The sequence below is a fragment of the Lepidochelys kempii genome, chromosome 3 (genome assembly GCF_965140285.1).
Source record: "Lepidochelys kempii isolate rLepKem1 chromosome 3, rLepKem1.hap1, whole genome shotgun sequence".
Classification (NCBI taxonomy): domain Eukaryota; kingdom Metazoa; phylum Chordata; order Testudines; family Cheloniidae; genus Lepidochelys; species Lepidochelys kempii.
In genome coordinates this window covers 150,442,985-150,461,535 of record NC_136382.1, presented here as the reverse complement: position 1 = coordinate 150,461,535, position 18,551 = coordinate 150,442,985, and the positions used below count along the sequence as shown (strand labels likewise).

The 18,551-nt window shown below is 48.5% G+C and overlaps 1 protein-coding gene across 4 annotated transcripts in view; it reads left to right on the top strand.

Moving 5' to 3' along the window:
* MDGA1 (MAM domain containing glycosylphosphatidylinositol anchor 1) overlaps positions 1 to 18,551 on the top strand; it is a 197,179-nt gene that overhangs the window by 86,419 nt on the left and 92,209 nt on the right. For 3 of the 4 annotated variants that reach the window (XM_073338539.2, XM_073338542.2, XM_073338537.2), the window contains exons 6-8: positions 1,555 to 1,824; positions 2,277 to 2,606; positions 6,453 to 6,746. In XM_073338539.2, coding sequence (XP_073194640.1) covers positions 1,555 to 1,824; positions 2,277 to 2,606; positions 6,453 to 6,746 — 894 coding nt within the window. The remainder of the gene's footprint in view (positions 1 to 1,554; positions 1,825 to 2,276; positions 2,607 to 6,452; positions 6,747 to 18,551) is intronic. The other variant, XM_073338545.2, reaches the window with a different exon arrangement.

The window sequence follows — 18,551 nt, the reverse complement described above, 5'->3', positions numbered from 1 at the left end:
ATTCTTCTGTCTAGGCTTTCTGCCCTCTACTACTCCTGGGAGTCACCTGTAGCTCACGAAAGCTTATGCTCAAATAAATTTGTTAGTCTCTAAGGTGTCACAAGTCCTCTTTTTCTTTTTGCTAATCTCTTAAGCTGCTTCCTTAACACCTGCGCCCATTCTGCTGCTCCCTTGAATACCTGCTTCCTTAAAGGGGCCACATTGTGAAACAGGGCTTGGCTGGTCCTGGGACCCACTCCCCTTTAAAGGGGACAGACCACCCTTTTACAGCATACCACTTTCAACAAGCTCCTGTACCACCGGTGGCACATGTACCACAGTTTGGGAACTCATGATCCGGACAAGTTCTGTTCTTCCATCCCTTGGGGCTGAGCTGGCAGGCCCATAGCAATCAGAGGGAAGGTTGAGTGCTTGCCTCAAGGCTAATATGACCTATTTCAATGAATCTCTTATTTTCATATCTTTCCCCACCACCGCTACTTCCACTCAGTCTCCGGTGTGCTGTTTCTGTAGGCGGCATAGAGATATTTGCAGTGACTTACACAACATTTTCAGCAGGGGGTATGCAGAAGCTTAGATAGGAGCCACAATGCAAGTAGCTGAGCTTTTATTCCATCTCAGCGTCTGCAGGCCCCATTTAAAGACTGGGGAAACTGATACAGAAAGAGCAAAATAAATTAACCTGTGTGCTGGGGATTTTGATGTTGTTGTTGTGAAAATAAACTTGGCACTGGTTCCCCATTTCTTTGTCTTCTTGGCTGGTAATGTCCCTCTGAAGTCACAGTTACTTGAACTGGGAGCAAAAATCAACAAGCCTTAGGTCCAGATTCTCCACTGCTTCTGTGTTGCCAATTGTACTTATGCAAAATGGGTGTAAAATACTACTGTTCTGATTTGGAGTGGAGAATTGGGCCCTACATCTATAACAGAGCCAGAGCACCTAGTTAACATGCTGTTACAATGTTCAGTGTAGATGGGACCTAACCACACTCCTAAAGCTTGGACTGTTCAGGGTCTACGCTGCAATCACAAGGTGTCATTGCAGCTCATGTAGACATACCCAAGCAAGTTGTTAATCTCACTAGCTCAGTCCTGGAGCAGGGAAGCTGGGCAGTGCGTGCTTCAGTCCACTGGAACTCTGGGTAATTATTCATGGAGCTAGCCCATGCTGAAGCATGCACTGCTGCAGCTTCTCTGCTCTGGGACCATGAGCTAGCTAGATTCAAGCTAGCTCGGGTATGTCTACCCCAGCTGCAGTCACACCCCCTGATGTGTCCTCAGTTTTGGGTCTCCGTGAGGTCCTGTCTACGCTATGCCTTTTAACCCTGTTATGGCCTGGTCCCCTGACTTGGTTAGAGATGCAGTGTTGATGGGGTCCTAGATTCATACACATCGTGTTTTTAATGAACTCATGTCCAGCCCACACTCACCCAGCCTGGTCCACTCTTTCTCAAGAACAAACTGAGAGTCTCTCCATTCAGATAGAACTGAGCGAAGCCCAGGCTGGTGTGAGTCTCCTCAGAGCTCACTAGTGTTCCCATTTTTCTCTTCCAGCTCCACCCACTCTGAAGCTGTCTGTCAATGAGACCCTGGTGGTGAACCCAGGAGATAATGTCACTATGCAGTGCTCCCTGACAGGTGGCGACCCACTGCCTGAGGTGGTCTGGTCTCATTCACCCAGCCCTATGCCTCACAACAGCCTTATTCAAGAGGGTAACCTCACCATCTGGGGGATCCGCATGGAAGATTCAGGCTACTACAATTGCACGGCCATCAACAATGTGGGGAACCCAGCCAAGAAGACAGTGAATCTGCTGGTGCGATGTACGTCCTTCCACTGCATGCACTTTTAGGGCGAGACTCTGGGTTACCAGCACACATCATTGTTCATTTAAATAGGGGTGAATGTGCTACTCCAGCAAGGGACTGGTAGCACTGACTGGAGAAGGCACTGTGCAAGCTTCCCCACCTACAGCTCTGCTGATGCACCTCACTCCTGACTCTCAGCACCCATGATTATTCCAGTCCTGTCCTTTCACAGCTCTGCTGATGCTTCCTGGTCCTGACATGCAACACCACAGCAGGCCGTGGGGGCGTGGGGCCATTGCTTCACATGGGGATCTCATTTGGGCATAGGCCTGGGGCATCCCTTTGCCCAGAGCGTGTGGAGCCATTGCCTCCCATCGGACAAAGGGTAGATATCTCACACGGGAATCCCCTTTGGGCACAGGGCATTTTGTCTTCACTAACTGGCTTTGCACCTGTGTTCATCCCAGCCATGAAGAACGCCACCTTCCAGATCACCCCTGACGTGATCAAAGAGAGTGAGAGCATCCAGCTAGGGCAGGACCTGAAGCTCTCGTGCCACGTGGATGCCGTCCCCCAAGAGAAGGTCGTCTACTTCTGGTACAAGAATGGGAAACCAGCCAGGGTCTCGGACCGACTGCTTGTTTCTAGGAATGACCCTGAGCTCCCACCAGTGACCAGCAGCCTGGAGATCATTGACCTGCGCTTCAGTGATTATGGCACATATCTGTGCATTGCGTCCTTCCAGGGGGCCCCCATTCCTGACCTCAGTGTTGAGGTGAACATCTCTTCAGAAACAGGTGAGCCTCCTCCATAGAGGCCTGGGGCTTTGAGGGAGTCAGGTTGGGGGTCATAATATGGATTAGAATCATGAAACCAACATATTCTTTCCAGCCTGAGCTCTTGAAGGCCCTCAAATGAGCCTTGATTTCAAGTGTAAGAGCTCTTGTTCCTTCCATTTGGGATGACAGCTATGCTGTGTGACTTGTAGTATCCTGAGATGATCCCTCTCGTGTTCCTGATGAGGAGGCTGGACTAAACCAAAGAGAGCAGCCCCAGCATGCCACATTTTATGCGGGAGCCTGTGTGTGCTGGGCTGGATGCTGTGGGCATGTCTCGTGAGTGGCCAGTGACCCAGCTGGGATAGTTGTGTTCTAAAGTAGCTAGTTCCTTCCTTTAATATAGAGTCTCAATGGGTTAGTTTCAGGCTTCTAGTGACCTAAGACACAACATGACTGAGGATGTCTGATTATGGATTGGGAAGGCCCAGATTGCAGCCCAAACCAACCTCGGAAGGAGATGGTTTTGAAGAAGCCCTGGCCAAGGACTTATCATGAAGGAACAGCGAGGGAATGGGATTTTACCAAATGTCCCAACGCTGGTGGTTGTGGGGAAGGAGGTAGTGGTCTTTCACCTCTTTGCATGGCTTAGGAGAGACACTCCCTCTGATATTTTTCCAGAGACTGAGATGGAAGGACCTGGCTTGTGTCCATGGGAGTGTACAGTGGAAGCTGTGTGATGGGTCTCATAAACCTTCACCCCATAAACAGCTTTAATGTTTAGTGTCCTAACTCTAATCCTCAGGACATCTCTTGAATATTTTCTGCAGGACCCCAGACACTATAAATCTCACCCTCTTTCCCTTCTCCCAGTAGAGTCCATGGCAAAACTTTCTTATTGGTTTCAGTGGGAGCCCCAAATCTGTCAGTCATTTCTTTAGAGCTGGAACGTACAGATAAGACTCTTTCGGTTGTGCTAGCAAAACATCAGGTCAGATTCTGTTTTCAGATACACCCGTGCAGTCCCACTGCCTTCCCTGGGATTGCTCAAGTGTGACTGAGAGCAACGCTGTACCTACCTGTAGCTAAATGGTGAGAGAGCCTGAGGGAAGTCAACTGGCTACAGAATCTGCCCTGATTTTTCCAAACTGCTCCAGAAAGTTTCCTTTTTCATAGTGATGTTAACCAGTTTTGGCTGGTCTGAATCCTGTCCTTGACCGATCTGATTCCCTGCCTTGTCTGTGCCCTTAGCAGAAAGTGTTGGAATTGGCTCTTGTTTTTCTGACAACCTCCCTACTCCGCAAAAATCCTTAGCAATCTGCTCCAAAGAGAATGCCCCCTGATGCTTTGTGATAATGAGATACTGAGCACTTACTGTGTACTGGGCGTTTCAGCATCAAAGAATTTAATTAATTCATCCTCCTAACAGCCCTGGAAGGCAGGGGAATGCTGCTCCTCTTCTTTTTACAGTTGGGGAAACTGAGGCACAAAACGACATGACTTGCTTCAGATCCCATGGTGAGTTAGTGACAAAGCTGGGAATGTAAGCCAGATCTGGCTGTAGCAGTGGAGTTTAGAGAATACTTCTCCAAAAAAACCAACCCCCAATAGCTAATAGAATGTGTGTAGCGGGGTGGCTACCCTGCTCCTAAAATAGAAGGGGTTAAAAGCAGCCCTGGAGAGGGCTGTGGCTGGGGATGGCTGACTGGGAAAGCAGCTGCAGCTGGGCCATGCTCCAATCAGGCCTCAGCTGTCCGTATAAAAAGGCTGTGAGCCAGAGGCCCAAGGAGTCTCTCTCCAGGTTGGGAGAGAGCAGGGCCTGCCAGCCAGGGTACTGGGAGTGAAGCAGGGCTGGGGAAGGAGCAGGCTGAGCGGGGCACTCCAGGCTGGCAACTCTCCAGGCTGTAGGGCCTGGTCCAAGGCCCATAGAGGTACTGGGAGGCAGAGGAAGACAGCAGGTCCGAACCCCCTTGCCTATGATGAGTGGCCTTTACACTGTAGTCTGCCCCAGGGAGTGGGGGCGTGGTGATGACTGGCAGTAGCCCAGACTGAGGCAAGGTGGGGATAGTGGGTTGGGGGTGCCCCAGGAAGGGGAGACCCAGAGGCAGAATGTGGGGGTGCTGCCAGGGGGCAGAACCCAGAGAAAGGGGCACCAGGGTCTGTGAGGGACATGGGGGCCAGAGCTGTGCAGATCACTGGCCTGCAGAGGGCGCTCTATGCTGATAAGAGCTAATTTCCCCAATGACCAGCAGGAGGCACCGCAGGGGGGAGTCTGCTCCTTTACAATGTAATAGCTATAAGGTTATAGGAGTAAAATGGCAAAGGTCTGTATGATCATAGAGTCTTTCCCCACTACAAGGGCTGGACAATATCTGCTGGCCCATATGTAGGCACCAGCTCAAGAGTTAAAAAATCTACAAGAAGCTGGCTGTGGTGGCCCAAAGTTGCTACAACCCCGCTTCCACCAGCAGGAGCAGAAAGGGCCAGCAGAGCACATGGGAGTTGACTGGGAAGAGAACATGGTGAGGCTGATTGAGGAATCCCATCGATAGTCACTGCCAGCTGAGCTCCTCTGGAGCCAGGGAAAGTAAAGCTGCTGTCCCCAGCCAGAACGCCAAGTGAGGGCAAGCACCAGCACCATCACCTGCCTCCCTTCAGGCTGAATCCTCCCTGTCCTGCACACACTGGGTAATGGGGGGGGGTTGTTCATGTTGGGGTATCCGGCCCTCTATGTGCATTTAAGGAGCAATAAAGACCCTCCCCCACTTCGTGTTTGGCTTGAACCCGTTGAGTGTTTCCCCAGAGCCATGGTATTTAAGCAGCAAGGTGGAAACTGCTCTGCATTCCCTGGCCATCTGCTGCCACCCAGCAAAAAAGGCCCCCATTCGCTGAGATGGCAGTCTCCAGTGGGAGGCTCAGAAGAGAGGGCTTTAATTAAAAAAAATTTCCAAATACAATTTGCAGTTTTTCCCTGTGGTGAAAATTGCCTCTCGCCAGGTGAGCATCTGCTGGCGGTGCTGACTAGCGGGGGGGGGGGGCAGTGCTCTCTTCACACCAAACAGGAGAGCATCTGATGAGATTCCATGGCGCACAGGGGACCTGTAAATTGAAAACTCAACTTCTCTGTTGCATAGAGAGGTCACTACCAAAGGAGACTGATGCCAGAGCCATCTTAAATATGCTCTTAATACAGTTATGTGTTGTTTGTGTGTGAAAACCGTCCCAGTGCTCTCTCTCGTGGGCAGAGGGTAAATTGAGAAATAGTGGCCAGTTTGAATTGAGGTGGCCCTGGAGGCTGGGAGTGGAATATATGAAACATGTCTATGGAGGCTGGGAGTGGAATACATGAAGCATGCGCCTGTAGGCCACTGTCTCCAATCCAGCCCGTATAAAGAGATTGGATTTGGCCTCCCGCTTCTGGGTACAGATGGGGAATTAAATGGCTAAAAAGATTGAGACTAGGATGTGGAATCTTCCAGCTCTAGATTATCGGTTCTAGCCTGCTTTAGGCTGATAGTGACTGAACGTGTTTGATAGTAGTTCACTGATGTACGTGAAGTGAGTTGAGGTGTCCTGTCACAGCTGGCACTTTTTGTTGGTGCTGGCACACTCAGAGGCCATGGGGATGAAACACTACTCTCCACCTAGAGGTGGAACCTCCAAGGGATGGCTGACATTGGCTGGGGCAGAGCATGGGGAGCTTTGCTCTGGCACTACCAATGCCATTTTTGATTGGAGGGCTGCAGTCTCCAGAGCTGCCAATATAACATCCTTCCCCACAAGTGCAACCATCCTTCAAAGATTTCCCTCATGCTCTGCTGGAAGGATGTTACCTTGACAAACAGTCCCTTTTTATCTTCTTTTTAGTGCCTCCAACCATCAGTGTCCCCAAAGGCCAGTCCACCATCACCGTTCGGGAGGGCTCCAGGGCCGAGCTGCAGTGCGAGGTTCGAGGGAAGCCCAAGCCACCCATCATCTGGTCCCGGGTAGACAAGGAGGTCCCCATGCCCTCAGGTGCCATGACAGTGGAGACTTACGATGGGAAGCTGCGCCTGGAGAGTGTTAGCCGAGAAATGAGCGGGACCTATAAGTGTCAGACAGCCAGGTACAATGGCTTTAACATCAGACCCCGGGAAGCCTTGGTACAGCTCAACGTGCAGTGTGAGTATAACCGCATGATTCTGTAGCTCCTACCTCTGTGCCAGCATGCACTGGCATCTTGCTAAAGTCTGGGCAGGTGATGCTTATGGTGCTGTTCTCCAATAGGGTTGACGTCTCTTTTTTGGATTGAGTGTGTTTCATCTTGTGGACTTTGAAGGGTTTATTTACCTGACGTCCACACACGAGGAGACATGCTAGCCAACCAACAACATATGCCAGCCAACCGTGGGGGCCTGTTGATCCACTGTTGGTTGGGTTACCTCACTTGTTAACGTAGCACTTGCCTGTGTGTGTGTGTGTGTGTGTGTGTGCATATATGTTACCCCCACAAAAATTACATTAAAAGACCATTATTAGGGTTGCAAAGACAAGCGCTCAGAAGCTAGGAAATGCCAGAATTAAGGCTGCCTGTTCAACCTTGATTCAGCCCTCTTGTACATCTGCATTATGATACAGACTTTAATTACATGATCATATATTACTTTTTCTATAGGACCCTTCGCGCCCCATTCAGGATGGACCTGTTCTGGGGATGAATCAGGGTTGTGTAATGAGGGAAACTGTTGTAGGTAGGTCCCCTGCGTCCTTTCATGCAGAAGTTGGAACATGCATCGTGAACGAGGCAGGGGACTGCAAGAAGAGAAAGGATCGTCTTATGATTAAGACAGTTGAATGCTGCTCTGGAGAACTGGATTCTATCCCTGGCTCTGCCACAGGGTTACTATGTGATGCTAGTCAAGTCACTTAAACCAGACTTTTCAGAGGGGTCACTAATGGTTTGTTCCTCATTTTCCAGGTGCCTGACTTGACATCTTGTGGTGTGGTTTGCAAAAGTGCTGAACATGCACAGCTGCAGCTGAAGTCAATGGGAATTGCGATTTGAACATATAAACTGCTATATAATGCTAAGTACTCCTGAAAATCAGGTCCTAGGTGTCTCAATTTGGGCACCCAAAATTAGTGAATACTTTTGTCCTTAATCTTGCTGACCCAGTTCCCTCTCTAAAATGGGGTTAATGCCACCCACTTGCCTCACAGTGGTGTTGTGAAAATAAATTCATTCATATCTGTGAAGCACTTGGTTACTACAGTGATGAGCCCCATAGGAAAACCAATGAGGAAATTTGTCTTCAGAGCAGGGTCTGAATAGTGTGCAGTAAATAAGGTCTGGGACCACACGCTGAACAACGAGGAGAAAACAAAACCTTGAATAATTACTCATCAAGTGAGCACTGTCTGTTCTGCACACTGAATGAGGCAGGGATCCTGTGCGGGGGGAGGGGAAGCATGTGGTCGTGTAATTAAAGACTGTAGTATAACCCATGTGGACAAGAGGGTCAAATTAAGCTTGCACAGGCAGTCTTAATTCTGGCATTTTCAAATTTTGAGTGCTTGACTTTGCGACCTTAATACTGTTCTTTTAACCTCGCTTTTTGTGTGTGTAATTTCCTAGCTTTTAAAAGAGAAACCTTTTTAAAAAAGGGCGGGGAGAAGAAATTCCATCGTGTGGCATCATATTGACACTCACATGGGTCATCAGCGGGGTTTTAACCTTTAGATCCACCATACAGGCCTTTGCCACATGAGCTAATAGAATAACTGATAGCAGTAGTAGGTTATCATCCTCTCTGTGGACCAGCACGAGAGGAGGATAGTGAACATTGCCAGAGGGTTTCACAGATATTTGTTGACAGCAGAGGAATGGTGAGACTCCGGAATCTTGAGTTCTGTGGAAGCGAGTGTGCTCGACTGAACACAGACTCCTCTTCCCCATTCCCTCCATGACACCCTTCTGCTCCATCCTATTCAACCTATTTCTGTACCAGTCCTATCTCTTCCACTCCTTGTCCCAGTCCCCATTGTCCTCTCCTAGCCAGTTCCAGTCTCCACCCCTCATCCCTGTCCCCTTGCCCAGCCAGTCCCAGCTCTCCCCCAAAACCGTAGAACCTTGTCAGATCTGTATGCCTCACCCTTTAATTCTTCCCCTCAACCCTACTAATTCTCAGTCCCAGTCTCCTTGCTTAGCCAGTCCCTTCGCGATCCTGGTTCCTCAGCCAGTATCTGTTTTCCCCAACCTGCTGGCTCCCAGTCCCCTTGCCCAGCCAGTCCCAGTCTCCCCATCTCATCTTCCAGTTTTCCCTCTTGCCCCCACCAGCCTCTAGTCCCAAATTCCGCCCCCACCCTGTCCTCTTGTCCTAATGTTCTCCCCTGCCCTCCCAGATCCAGCTCTTATTTACTCTGCATTGGAATCAGACAGTTTGCTCCTCCAGATTGCCTGGGCCTAGCAGGGGGACCACTGAGAGCAGATGAGATAGAGGCTCCCTGCTTTCTTTGTTCAGATGCCTGGACCTGGTATGGCCCGCAGCCGCCCAGAGCTGCAGCTGCAGGAAAAGTCCTACTAAGACCTGCAATGAACATGCACGGTGCAGATGGAATCTTCAGGAAATGTAGCTGCCAAAACTCTGTCTTTACTGAGCATGTGCAGACTGTGACCCCTCCCCCGACCCAGGCTTATATCTTGGCCAAATTTGGGCAGATTTTCATGGGGATAGTGGAAGGCACATCTTTGATTTGAAAAGGCCAAATTTGACGTCCCTGCTCCAAAGCATAGGGGGTGCTAAAGCTTCTCAAAGAGAGGTTGCCAGAACTTAACATGGGCAAAACAATGTATTATTCCAAGCCTGGTTCTTGGATGTGGCAGATCCATTTTGGCTGGAATTCAATTTCCCCTCCCCCTTCCTCCCCTCCCTCCCCCCCACCAAAATCAGCCTGAGGCAGGGCACTGGTATGGAAAATTTCAACTTACTTTGTTAAAGTTTGGCAAAGTTGCAAGCAACTGAAAATAGGAAAGTTCAGGTAATATTAATAATGGACCATGCTATCAACCCTACCTATAATATATATACACACCCACATAAACAGGCAGCAGGAGGGTACTGAGTGGTGATAGGGATGTTGCCCTGTACTGCCATCCTTGCTGGTGCCCATGTCATGCCATTCTATTTAGATGCCTTGTTGCTCAGTGATACCTCCCTCGGCAGACGAGTGAGGCTGTTCGAATCCCAGACTGGAGTGTTTAGAAGGTATTGGCAATGTTCTGATGTGTGGAGCAGGTAGGGGTCTGGGATAATCTGTGCTCCCCTCTTAGTAATAGTATCTTCATCAGTCAAGTGCTGCACTGGGTGGAATTCAGATAAGGAGAATCCAAGCCTAGCTCCTTTCACTTTCCAGATTAAAGTGAAGACTGTGCTGAATAATATTGAGTGAGTTGGAGGGCTGAGGCCAGGGTGGTAACCCTGACCATAGAGCTAGTCTCATCAGGAAAGATTCAGTACTGAACTCCTGTGAAGTCCTCTTGATGATGTAGCAAGCATGGGATTTGTGGAGAGAATGTTAATTTGCACTAGCCTGCACCATCCATGGGCTGTGACTAAAGCGCCTAAGTGCTTAGCATAGTCATTCATCAAACACCAACCCCTCTTCCCCCATCCTCCCTCTGTCATGGCTCGAGAAGGGGTGAAACCTACTCCAATAACCTGGACGAAGCTGAGCAGACACACACATTCAGTTTCTTGCTGTCGGCATCTCCCATCAGCTCCACGTAAGGACAAGCAACAGTGAATTTTATTTGGATTCGGGTTTGACCCAAATTCCACTGGAAGCCATGCATGATCCTAGAAATTAACCCCACCCCCTCCACTTCTTCAAGACTGCAGTCTTGGCCAAATACTGAATGGGTCACAGGGACTGAACTCACCAGTCCCACTCACAGCTTGGTTTCTCCGAGGCAGAGCAGCATGGCAGAAGTTTGCAATGCCACTGCCTGCCTGTCCATTTTGTGCCTAAGCAGTGGACTTCAGTCTCCGGTGCTGTCCATCTGGCTCCCTTTACCAGCATGAAATTCCAGTTGTTGAGGTTTGTTTTTAGTGAAAGTGGAGCAAGGCCCAGAGTCACCCCTGCCTCCCAGCTAAACAAACAACCCATCTGTTTATCCAGCTCCCTTTTTTGTGGAAAGAGCCGGGTGCCCCAGCAGGGGCTTGCTCTGGTTAATTGAAATGCTGTTCTCCAGTGCGGGCAGCTCATTAGTTTTGTGGCTTGCTCTGGAATTCTAATCTTGTTGGAAATGGGAATCGTGTGGCTTCTGAAGCCTCTATGATGAGCGTGTTCCCCCCCTCCCTCCCGCCGAGCCTGCTCCTTCCATCTGAGAATCCACTCAGGGTGGGGGGGGGTGTTTGTTTGTGTGAGCTCCTTTTGAACCAGCTAACACAGGGGAGAGTGAATTCTGGGTGATAATATGGTTGTTTTGCTGATTTGTTCCGAAGCTAAAGTTGCAAAATCAATACGGCAGATCTGATTAGATGTCAGAACCTGTTTCTCTGTTTCTTTTTTCTTTTTTTTTTTACCCATATAGTTCCGTATTGTGACGAACAGCCCAGAAATGAGCTTTGCTAGCAGTGCTGCAATATGGGAGAGAGAAAAAGAGATGGGAACAAACCAATCTGCTGCCAAAAAAGTGGTGTTTTGATTCCTTTTTTTATTTATATAGTGTGAAAGTGGGAAAAGTGGTTCTCCTTTCATGGTGCATGCTGGAATTGGCTAAGGGCAGCTCTGTGACAGGCCACACAGTCTGTTCCCTGGACTCAGCAGCTCTAGTGGAATAATAGGTTTACAAGAGTGCTTTCCGGCTTTCATCTCTAAGGCTAGGCTGAGAAAATATGGTATAGTGGTGAGAGCAAGGGAGTAGGAGAGTCAAGACTCCCAGGGTTTGGGTCACAGCTTGGTGTGACTAAGTCACTTCCCATCTCTTTGAAAAGGGGATGAAAGTGACCTACCGCACCAGGTGAGAGTTAATGCCACAAAGCACTTTAAGATTCTTAAATAAAAGGGGCTATAGAAGGACCAAGTATTATTATAATAAATATAAAACTGTTTAGCGGCTTGTTTCAAGGCTTGGTAGTCAGTTTCTGAAGAAGCACAGTATATGTCATAGATGCATATTAAAATTAGGGACAGACAACCAGGTTCAGATAGAGATAGGGCTGATCCACAGATTATGGGCCTGGGTTAGTACCTCTGCAAAGTTCAGCTGTGTTTAGAATCCAAAGTGTGTTTTGGGCCATCTCAAACAGAAAGCAGCAGTAACTAGAATCTGGTCTCGACCACACATCCCAAAGCCAGCAATAACATAGTAACTAATCATGAAAACTATTTGACCTCTGGATTTTAAGTATCCTAAAAGCAAGACAAAGAGTCTTTACAGTTACCAAAAATGGCAGAGGTTGATTTAAGTTCTAACCTCTTTGAAATTATTGTCCTATGTCCACAGACATGACATTTTGTTAGATATTTGCATTGTGGTGTCGCACCAAGATGTAACAAAGCAAACTGTATGATGTTATATCCTAGGTGCAGTATCCTGCAGGGATAATATTAAGTTAATCCAAAAGATTTTTCCGGTCCTGAAAGCCACACCTAGTTTATAAGATGTAGGACAGCTATGTCACAATCTGAATCCACCTATTCCAGTTTCCACCCATGTGCCACACGACACCAGAACATCTGTTCCAGAATGTGTCCTGCTAATACACTGGATAAGATCAGTTGTCCATCTAATTCAACTGCCCCTGGTAGTGGCCTACACTTGGCACTTCAGAGCAAGATATATTGCCCTATGTGACGGGGCTTCACTTACCATGCTGGTGCCGTCTTCTGGTTGTCTTGATGATTAGCTGCGCAGGTTGGTATGCCTATTTCTGGTAATCCTTTACCCGCTGTTACTTCTGCTCCCAGACCCCCATCACTCCAAGGTCCACGGCATCATCTTCATGACACAGCCCTCCCGACAGGTCACAGTCTTATACTGCCCTGCTGAGCTCTGATTGGCTGTTCCTCATAGCTCTTCTACTATTGGCTGCTTCTTGTGCAGCTTCTCTAGGGCCCTCCCTTGCATGCCAGAGTGGGTGGATGCCCCATCACACCCTACAATACAACTGACCATGTGTCTGGGGATTCCCTTCTGGACCCCACAAGTCAACAGCTTATGCAAGAGAACTATTGACCTTTATACTCTAAATTGTCATTCTTTTTCACTAGGAGGGTGGTGAAACACTGGAATGCATTACCTAGGGAGGTGGTGGAATCTCCTTCCTTAGAAGTTTTTAAGGTCAGGCTTGACAAAGCCCTGGCTGGGATGATTTAATTGGGGATCAGCCCTGCTTTGAGCAGGGGGATGGACTAGATGACCTCCTGAGGTCCCTTCCAACCCTGATATTCTATTCTATGATTCATGCTAAGGTTCACAGATCTGTTACAATGGGTTCTTCAGCCTACTTACAACTTGGGGGCAGAACCAGACCACTCAGTCCCTGGCAGCAGGGAAACGCCCCATCCCCTGAAGTTCCCTCCATTTTTTTCTGCTTTTACAGCAGCTGGTGGCTCAGCCAGGCCTCCCTGTTGCAGCACTTTTCTGAGGGAAATGCCAAACTTTATATCCAGTGTTTAGACGAACAGTTTGGCTCAATAATGTGTCTAATTCCCAGCTGTGTCCCAGGGCTGCATTTTGGGGGGATTGTCCCCTCAGCTCTGATTCCCCACGGAAGCATCTGCTGTGGCTGGAGCGAGCTGAGAAAAGCCAGAGGGGAAGGGGCTGTGTCTCCTGCTTCACTCCTTTATTGACTGTCCCGTTAGGGAGCGTGGCCCGCTTTCTGGGCAGGCCACAGTTTTCCTACCATGGCCCCTTCCCCAGGCAGGAAAGGAGTCAGGCTAAACTGGAGAGACCCGCTCTGCCGGACAAGATGCAGCACTGACTGGGTGGGGGTTGTCTTGTCCCCTCCCCTGCCCCCAGCAGGAAAGGAAGTAGGAAGGATTGAAAATGAAAACTTGGATGAACTGATCATTGGTCTCGTGGACCATCAAAAATAAATCAACAAATAGAACTTACTTTACTGGCTGGTGAAACATCCATTGTTAAACCAGTGAAGCAAAGCCTTGTGTGGCCGTAGCCCAAGAGGGCTTTATTGTGGGTGTATAAGAGCGTCCAAGCGAAAAGGTCAAGTCTCCCTAGTATAATACTCTCAATGTACTCAAGAGAGGACAGTTTGTGCAAATCTCTCCATTAAATGCTCCATTAGTGCATCCACCTTATTCCCAACCCTGCGTACTCATAGAGACCGACCTTGGAACCTCTATGCAGCACTACCCAGATGAAACCCCTACAGGAGGTGTTGTTACTTCCTATTCACTAGAGCAGGCTGCCACGTTGGGAGCTTCTCCTTAAAACTCACCTCAGAGTTGTACTTTGAATTCAGGCAGGTAGTCCTTTCAGCTATCACAGCATTCATTCCTGAAGTAAATTCAAGAAATACTCCTCCTTCAGTTAAGCATCTAAATCCAGTCATTAGGAACGCTGACAGTCTCAGGGCAGAGCAGTCGTGTCTGCTGCATTGAGACCTATTAGATGGCCATTAGTTCACCACATTTTGCATATTGGTCATCTAGCCTTAGCCGGTGCCTTTCCTTTCTTTTGGCAGAATTCTTCTCCATGCCTTAGTGCCCAGAGGAAGGTGGAATAATTATGTATAAATCTCCCTCATTTTGGATGTCCATAGTTAAAAGGATAATCCTGCTTCCCACCCTAGAGGCACATTGCTATGAAAATCCCATTATAATGGATTTGTGGAGCTTAGTATGAGGGAGAACAAAAACATTTATCCATGCTTACTTGAGAATTTCCTTTCTTTGAGTAATAAAGTCCAGAGATCTGGCCCATCTGGGAGACAGATGGATCATTGAGAATAGAGATGGAAAGTAACATCCAAAGTGTTTGGGTTTGTTGGGGAGAATTTATCCTCAACCCAAATCAAACCCAATCTGTAACTTAAAGAAGATTTGAATTAGCCTGGTGGTAGAAGTTATCGCAACTAGAAGAGAGGCAGGGCATTTCCCTACTACTAGCAACAAGAAAGAAGGATTAGTTGGTGGTTAGGATAATCGCTTAGGACTTGGGAGACCCAGGGTTGAGTCCCTGCTCTGCAACATACTTAGTGTGACCTTGAGCAAGTCATTTAACTTCTCTGTGCCTCAGTTCCCAAATAGCACTGCCCTACCTCCCTAGTGGTGGTGTGAGGATACATACATTAAAGGTTTTGCAGCACTCAGCTACTACAGTGGGGCCAGATAAGTACCTAAGATACATAGGTCTGGTTCTGCCCCCAACCTGCAAGCAGGCTGAAGTGCCCATTGTAACTATCTGTGGACCTTATTACTCAAAGGAAATTTTCAAGTAAGCACAGATACGTTTTCCTGTTCTAACTCACGCACCTTCAAATGTTATTCCTGGTGACACACAGTTGCTTCATCCCTTTTTGGAATCCTGCTAAGCAGTTTGCAGTGCTGTACATCAGGCAAGTAATAGCCTGCATCAATGTGACCTGTTATCTGTGGTACTAACAGAAGCGCACAAGGGGAAGAAAGGGGCAAAACCGTAAATAAGTAAAAAAGCATCAGTGGATATACACAACTGAAAATGGAAATGCATTAAACTCTGCTTCGATCAGCTTTGGAAGCCATCCCTCAGTGTCGGAGCTTTTTGCGGGTGCCCTACCTCCACTAAACCACAAGCGTGGCTATTCATTGCTCCATTAAAATGCTCTCAAGACTTCCTGGCATGGAGCCTATCCTGGGGGTTGGCTAGAACTGGGCTGTTGGCTCCCATAAACTTCCAACAGCTTTTTGTGATGGTTTATGTGCAGCTAGTTGCAGAGACATGAATCCATGTCTCAGATCTGGGATGCATGACTGCTGGTGAGGTGACCCATATCTCCAACTCAGAGCTGCCTTCTCCATCTTACTAGATTTGGCCATCTGAGCTGGAGTTTGGAACCACCTGCTAAGAATTTTAGCCTTGGGCTGTTTTATTTGTTGCATTATCCTTTTAATTCTCTTTGTCTGTAGTCTGCTGCAGCAAAGCAGTTCTCCTGGAGACCGTTCCCATGGGGCTATGGCTACACTACAGACCTTACGGTGGCGCACCTAGGGCAGACTCTCTAAGTCAACGGGAGAGAGCTCTCTTGTCGACTTAACTACTCCAGCCCCCATGAGCAGTGGTAGCTATGCTGGCGGGGGAAGGTCTCCCGCTGATGTAGCGCTGTCCACACTGGTGTTGAGGTTGGTGTAACTTAGCTCACTCAGGGGGGTGGATTCTTCACACCCTGAGCGAGATAACTTATACCGCCGGAAGCTGTGATGTGTATGTAGATAACGAGGGTCAGAAGATGGCCCTCCTCCCCGCCTTTCTATACCTGCTCCACAAGAGAGACCCTGGAGGGTCTGAGAGCCCCCGACCCCTGCCCAAAACTCTGGGGTTGTGTTTTTTTAGCATCCACATGATTAAAGACCAGCTGAGGTTCTGGGAAGTAAGATCTTTCCTCAAAGCCATGAGGAAATCGTGCCTCATATGCCTCCAAAGTGTTTGCAACCCCAGGGGACTTTCTTAGTGCAAAGGAGAAATTAATTATGGTCACATGCATGCCCTTGGACTGGTACTCTTTAAATAGAATGGCAGCTACTCACAGCAGATGTAAAGTCTGATTCTGTGATCCAGTCCTACTTTGTGATGAACACCTCCCCATGTTCATCCCCTGGCCACACTCTACAGTGGTGAGTTACATGGCAGACTGTTCTCGAGAGTGATATATGTAATTGCCTCTTCTAAGCGAGAGTTTAGTTACTCCCTATGCTTCTGACTAAACATGCTATGATCAACACCCAGTTTCTGTGCCTGGGAATACACTGCCCAGAGTCTGTGTATGTGCGTGCAAATGCACATACCACTGCCCTTTGAATAGTATTAGGACTGCACAGCTGTGTGCCATGGGCCATACGTTGTTAGTAGCTAACGGAGATTCTCCTTTAGCACCAGTTGTAGTGGCTTACCCTGCTGGGGTAGGGTTCAGTTCCATCCCTGCTATTGCAGTGGTGTTCCAGATGGCCACAGTGCAAAGCATAGTGACACCCATGAAAACTTAGGTGACCGTGGGTTTGTTATGCTAGTCAGGGAAGGTATGTACTGTCCAGCAGTCCTGAGGTGTAGGTGACCGAGATCTTGACAGCTGCTCCATTGGCATTTTGGATTGACATTTAGAAATGGATTGTGTCAAATCTGGGAGTTGGTGGATGTAACTCCTGCTGACTATAAGGCATCCTCAGCCTTACCCTCCTGCCAGCCTCATGGCATTGGAGAGGTATTCCATTAGGCCGGTGCACTGCACTCCACACCCTATAGCCCTTTCTGCAATGAAAGAAGCTCCGTCCCTGAGATCTATGGTGTTTGCAGTCATAGCCTTTGCAGGTCTAAACCACAGGATCCCCAGAGTAGCCAGTTCCCGGTCTCTGGCATTCAGTGCTGTGCTGAGCTGTGCCAGGGAGTTGCTCTTTGGAGGTAGTTTGTTCTGAGTTTTGCAGCATAAGAACTGGGAGGATTTAGACTCATTTAATTATGTTTCTCTTTGGTGTGTAATCGTTAGAACTCTCTGAGGGGCATTTCAGTCTCTTTCTTCTCTGCTTGTTGCTTCATGGAAAGGTTCACGCACCCTACCATTAATGGGAATTTTCTTGGGAAGCCTCCTTTGTGCAGTGAGCTCTCTTTTGGTTTTCTTTATGTGATCGAAATTGACCCAGCAAAGCTTGTCTGGACAGTGCTACGGCTGGGGGTTACCGGACATGGGGCAAGGTGAAGAAAGGGGTATCCAAATGGCCTAAAGGGGGCACACACGAGCAGTGGAGAGAGGGAGCCTCTGAAAGCAGTTTGGCAAAGCTGGCATGTTCCAAGCTTAGCACCGGATACATTATACTCAGAGAGGTAAAAGGACTGTCACTGCTGCTCTTGGCTGAGTGGCTGATTGGCAGCTGCGAGGGAAGGAGTTTCTTAGTTGCTCCTGATACCCAAGTCAGGGCTCTGGGTAGATTAGTGCTGCCCCTGCCTACATACCCTAATTGGGGTGGGTACAAGACACCATATGGCAGTCCTGTATCTATATCTGGATGCCAGCAGGAAGGGCAGGGGGAAATGTCCCTGGGATAGGACACATGACTGCTCCTTGGCTAGCATCCTGCCAGTGCTTTCATTCGAACCCTTATGCAGACTGTTGTTCAGCCCGTAAATATCTTTGTAGTTGTAATGAGGGACTGAGGCAAAACTTGGTGTATAAATTCCCAGCGCTGAGAGATTATATTTGTTCGGTTCCAGATGAGAACTGGTTTAAATCTGTTGTTCTATTTCTTGGTTATGGGGGAGGGGGACAAATACACTTTTCTACAAACTGCCTCGATCCTAATTTTTGGCCAGACTCTCCAGCAAAAAAGGATCTAATTTTATATGAGAGAGAGAGAGCGCGAGAGAGCACCCTGCAGATATTGGGTTGGGCCGGTGACTGTCATTTTCTCTGTTCATACTGTGCCTAGTACAACAGGGCCCTCATGTAGTGGAGGTCTCTAGGTGCTGCCATAATGCTCATAGTACTCCATCGTGTCAGATAGCCCTATGGGGATTCATGCTCCAGTAGCTCTCTTCCCTTGGCTGTGGCTGAGCCAGCTGTGTTAAAATAAGCCCCTGGATCCTCCCTGAAGCTTTGCCCCCAAACTGGAATCTGAAATCAACTCCCCTGAGGTTTGTGGATGTTCAATTCTGGTCTAAATAGAAAGTACACATCGGGCACCCATCTCTAATCTATGTGAATGTTCCCAGGATGGAAAGGCTCGCTGGCCCATTTGTAGCATACCCAGCCCTCTGATGAGCTCCCCCACGGA